The sequence below is a fragment of the Myxocyprinus asiaticus genome, chromosome 7, assembly GCF_019703515.2.
Source record: "Myxocyprinus asiaticus isolate MX2 ecotype Aquarium Trade chromosome 7, UBuf_Myxa_2, whole genome shotgun sequence".
In the NCBI taxonomy this organism is placed as follows: domain Eukaryota; kingdom Metazoa; phylum Chordata; class Actinopteri; order Cypriniformes; family Catostomidae; genus Myxocyprinus; species Myxocyprinus asiaticus.
The window spans coordinates 24,333,970-24,338,972 of record NC_059350.1 but is presented as its reverse complement, the minus strand read 5'-3'; the positions used below and the strand labels follow the sequence as shown (position 1 = coordinate 24,338,972).

The following is a 5,003-nucleotide window of genomic DNA, read 5'->3' as shown; positions in this document are numbered from 1 at the left end:
GTAAAGAGACAATAGGCCTACCAGGTTTAGTTCCGATCATCCTTATATGAAACCCTATATAAAAGCTGCTGAAATCTGATTGGTCAATAGCGGCCATGTTTTTCAAGATATGCAGATGTCCACATAGACCTTGATGACACAGACACTGCATGTAAAAGTTGATCGGACCAATGGTTCCATAGTTAGTGCCATTTTTTGTTTTTTAATTATTATAATGTCCCCAAGAGGCAGATGCATCCATTTTTTGTCCTCAGAATGACCCCATACATAAGTGTACCAAATTTGGTGATAATATCTCAATGCATTCAAAAGTTATAACCGTTTTAGTAAAAGAGGCTACACCCACTAAGTACCTTCTGGCATACTGTTTGAAGATAAATAAAAATGTAAAAATTCCTTTGATAACTTTTCATATTGGGACTTTGCTGAATCTTTTTGCACTGGCTTGGTTCTGACTGGGCAAATGGCCTAGGACAATTTCGTTTTGAATTTTTTTCAAACAATCCAAAATAGTGTGAAAACGGGAGCCAAAAACGGCCGGAGCTTAAAAGATTGATAGGTGTGGGTGAGAAACAGATCAATATTTTAGTCCTTTTTTTTTTTTTTTTTGCTGTAAATCTACACTTTCACATTCAGCCATGTACTGGTTGGGGCTGGTTAAAGGTGAAGATTTATATTAAATAAGGACTTAAATACTTATCTGTTTCTCACCCACACCTATAATTTCACTTCTGAAGACATGGATTTAACAACTGGAGTCTTATGGATTACTTTTATGCTGCCTTTATGTCCTTTTCGGACCTTCTGCGTTCTGGTCACCATTCACTTACATTGTATGGACCTACAGAGCTGAGATATTCTTTAAAAAAATCTTAGTTTGTGTTCTGCAGAAGAAAGAAAGTTATACACATCTGGGATGGAATGATGATGAGTAAATAATGAGAGAATTTTAATTTTTGGGTAAACTATCCCTTTAAATATCCCTTTACATTTTATAGTGCAACCATATGCCCCACCCTACACTGAAAAAACCCTAAAATTGTGCTTCATTTGGAAACATCCAAATTAATTGGTTTTATTCAAACAAAAAAATATTATTTAACATCATATTTTTTCACATGACCTCGAAACAGAAAGCATGCCAAAAGAGTTCACAGTGTTGCGACCTCGATTAGGCCAAGAGATGGCAGCAGTGTATAGCCTTTTACTGCATTGTCGACGTAGTAAGACATGGCTATATTTAGTCAACTCTACGTCATAGAAAATTGCTTATATGATTATAGAGCTATATACTACATGAGATTCACCAATTCTAACGGAAGAAATGCATAACATATGTGGCTTATACTGGTTGATATGTGAGAGTATTCATAAAAATCACTATAGGTTAAATAGGCTATCATTAAGTTTGTCCAGACGACAGAATAATGTTCTGCTATGATCTATTTGTGTTCTTCATTGTAGAAAATGGCAACATTAAATTGTTGCCTTAAGAATCTAGTTCTACCTGATCTAACCCTTAAAATTAATTTTGTTTGTGTAACCAATAGTCAGCTTGATTCAGTCATATTAAAATAAAATAAAAATGACGCAAATAAAACCAGTTTTATTCGATGTTACCACAAAAAGTACATATTTTTTTAGGTTACAAAATACTCTTTTCTTATTCTGTTACAGTATGCTATTTTATCGCATGTGTGAGGTGTTGGCGGGTGTGCTTTTCAGATGTGAGGTGGTAGTGGCTATTCTTCACAGATGAGAGATTGTGGTGTGTGTTCTCAGATGTGAGTAGTAAATAAACTATAAAGTCGTTTTGCTGACATCAGCACTGCGCCAAAATGGACAGTTCCATCCGTGCGCTGCTGTCGATCTGAGTTTTCCATAAAGGACTTTGACAGAATTTCGATTAACAGGCAGAAAGAACTCTGGCAAAAGGAACATTTAGATAAGCTTATTTTACATATTTCTTTGGAGTCGGTTAAATATCTGCAGTGAGGAAGGTTGAATGCGAGGAGCAGCACGGGTAAATTATTGATTGGGATGGTCCTGCTATAAAAAGGCGACACTCCCCGTGTTCTGCTCTTTGTCTCTAAACGCCAAGATGAGCTACGGATCCGACATCTACCCTGCCTCTTCCTACCGGAAGATTTTCGGGGACTCTACCCGCTTCTCAGCCTCTCCATCCCGGCTGAGCAGCTCTCGGAGTGGGTTTAAGTCGCACCCCGTAACCCGCACCAACATCCCGAGCTCCTACAGGCGCTCCACCCGATCTTCCTTCCCTTCCTCTTCCATGACTCTGGAAAGCTTCGACTTCTCCCAGAGCACAGCGCTTAATAATGAGTTCAAGATCATCCGCACGAATGAGAAGGAGCAGATGCAAGGTCTCAATGACCGTTTCGCGACGTTCATTGAGAAAGTTCGCAACCTGGAACAGCAAAACAAAGTGCTGGAAGCCGAACTCGTGACCCTGCGCCAGCGCCAAACGGAGCCGTCCCGTTTGGCCGAACTATACCAGCAAGAGATCAGGGAACTGCGCTCCCAACTTGAGGAACTCAACGCTGAGAAGAACCAGATGATGTTTGAGCGCGACAACGTTGAGGAGGATCTTCAGAAACTCCAGGAGAAGTACGAGGAGGAGATCAGAATGCGCGAGGAAGCTGAGCAAACACTGAGAGCCTACAAGAAGGACGTGGAGGACGCCACGATGGTGCGCCTAGACCTGGAGAAGAAGGTCGAGTCCCTTCTGGACGAGATAAACTTCACGAGGAAGGTGCATGAAGAGGAGGTCGCTGAGCTCATGAACATGATCCAAGCCGCCCAGGTGTCCGTGGAGATGGAAGTGGCTAAACCCGACCTTTCCTCCGCCCTCAAGGAGATTCGCGGCCAGTACGAGGTCATAGCGACTAAGAACTTGCAGTCCGCCGAAGACTGGTACAAGTCCAAGTTCGCCGATCTTAATGATCAGGCCAGCAAGAGCAACGAGGTTATTCGCGCGAGCAGGGAAGAGCTGAACGAGTACAGGAGGCAGATGCAATCCAAGACTATTGAGATTGAAAGTCTGAAGGGGACCAACGAATCCCTGGAAAGGCAGATGCACGAGATGGAGGACAGGCACAACGCTGAGGTTATGGGCTACCAGGTTGGTTCAGCAGATATATTTTACACGTGCTTAACTGAGTTCGAATGTTGGTGGGGTTTTGACTTTTGTGCAGCCATTTGATATAAAATTGAAAAAATGTTCATTTTTATTTGAGATTTTTCGAAATAGATTAATCAGTGTTTCAGACTTGTGCTTTTGTTGATAAGAGAGTAAACAAAAGATCCTAATGAAATGGGTGTGACCACAGCAGTCGAATGGAATAGTTACCGCTTCTCTGTCCGTGGTGCTGAAATTCCTTGTATTTACAAGAATAGATATTAGCAGTAAAGATTGTCAGACAAACATATACCAACACTATATGCGTTATTTAATATAACAGGTATCATAAAATAATTATAACAATGTGTCCATAAATAATGGATGCAAGTCTGGGCTTTAGCCCATAAAAGGTTTTCTAAAGCATCACATTTGCAGTGAGGTAAAATTACTGAAAAAATCTTTCTTTCTTTCTTTCTTTCTTTCTTTCTTTCTTTCTTTCTTTCTTTCTTTCTTTCTTATTTTTTCTTTCTTTTACTTTCTTTGTTTCTTTGTATCTTTGTTTGTTTGTTTGTTTCTTTCTTAATTCTTTTTCTTTTTCTTTTTCTTTCTTAATTGTTTTTCTTTTTTCTTTTTCTTTCCTTCTTTCTTTCTTTCTTTTAAAAAATGTTTTCTTTATTTTTTGATATTTTTTTCTTTCTTAATTTTCTATCTTTTTAAAAATGTTTTCTTTATTCTTTCTTTCTTAATTTTCTTTCTTTCTTTCTTTCTTTCTTTCTTTCAACTGTAACATCATACAGGATTCAATTGGGCAGTTGGAAAATGAGCTGAGGACCACTAAGAGTGAGATGGCCCGTCATCTTAGGGAGTACCAAGACTTGCTGAATGTCAAGATGGCGCTTGACATTGAAATCGCTGCTTACAGGTAAAAATATGGTGTCTTATTGCTAAGTGAAGGGAAATGTAAGTAATGAAAATGATATCATATTCTCATTGGATTCACTGATATTTTTCATATAGACATTTCTTGCACTGTGCTCATTGTTTCACCTTCTCCTGTGTTGTCTGTCTCAGGAAACTGTTGGAAGGGGAGGAGACACATTTTAGCACTGGCATCACCTACCCCACCCCTGGCTCAATGTCCAGCTACAGCTACCAGTCCCGCATGTACGGCGGCACTAGCGTGAGTGTAAAGAAGGAAGTCAAGGATGATGATGAAGACAAACATCAGAGCAACAAATCTGGCAAAGGCTCCTTCCAGTCTGACGATACTAAGAAGAATGATAAAATCGACTCTGGAGACATGAATCCCATCAGCCAGAAAAACTAAACATCTACCTTCCTTCTCCTTCTCCTCCCTCTGCATTACTTTCCATAATTTTCCAAACCTTTCCCAAGCAATTACCCTCCACAAAGGGGGTCTCTGAGAGGAATCTAGTGTATCTCTGTCTCAACTTACCCTCTATTATCTAACCTCACTCTCAGTCACTGGGAACTATTCCCTTTGTAGCAAACCACCAGCTGCTCAACACACCCCAGGTGTCGCACTCTGTGATAGCTTCAGTGCATATATTATCTCTGCGTGCATCTCTCTCTCTCTCTCTCTCTCTCTCTCTCTCTCTCTCTCTCTCTCACTGCAAACACAGAAACATGCAATTTCCAACAATTAATATCAGGTAAGAACCCTTACCGCTTACTCTCTTTCCAGATGAACGTTCGACCATGCCCTCGCCTCCACAAAGATATAAGATAAAATCAAAAATATTGTTCTTGTTAACTGTTTACTTGTTACTTCAATTTAGCAACAAACACATGCAGAAAAGATTAACAGCACTTTGAAGTGAGAGGTAGCCTAAGAAATAATCTG

The 5,003-nt window shown here is 39.9% G+C and overlaps 1 protein-coding gene across 1 annotated transcript; it reads left to right on the top strand.

The window, feature by feature from the left end:
- Window positions 1-1,756: 1,756 nt before the first annotated feature.
- LOC127444311 (alpha-internexin-like) lies at window positions 1,757-4,787 on the top strand. The gene is made up of 3 exons (XM_051703593.1): window positions 1,757-3,139; window positions 3,937-4,061; window positions 4,211-4,787. The coding sequence occupies exons 1-3, from the start codon at window positions 2,102-2,104 to the stop codon at window positions 4,464-4,466; spliced, it is 1,419 nt and encodes a 472-aa protein (XP_051559553.1). The 5' UTR covers window positions 1,757-2,101; the 3' UTR covers window positions 4,467-4,787.
- The last annotated feature ends 216 nt before the right edge of the window (window positions 4,788-5,003 follow it).

What these genes read in the sequence shown, in the direction of transcription:
- LOC127444311 (XM_051703593.1), top strand. Translation starts at nt 2,102, where the DNA reads ATGAGCTACGGATCCGACATCTACCCTGCCTCTTCCTACCGGAAGATT. An exon ending in CTGAGGTTATGGGCTACCAG is followed by an intron (nt 3,140 to 3,936) that starts GTTGGTTCAGCA and finishes AACATCATACAG; the next exon opens with GATTCAATTGGGCAGTTGGA. An exon ending in ATTGAAATCGCTGCTTACAG is followed by an intron (nt 4,062 to 4,210) that starts GTAAAAATATGG and finishes TGTCTGTCTCAG; the next exon opens with GAAACTGTTGGAAGGGGAGG.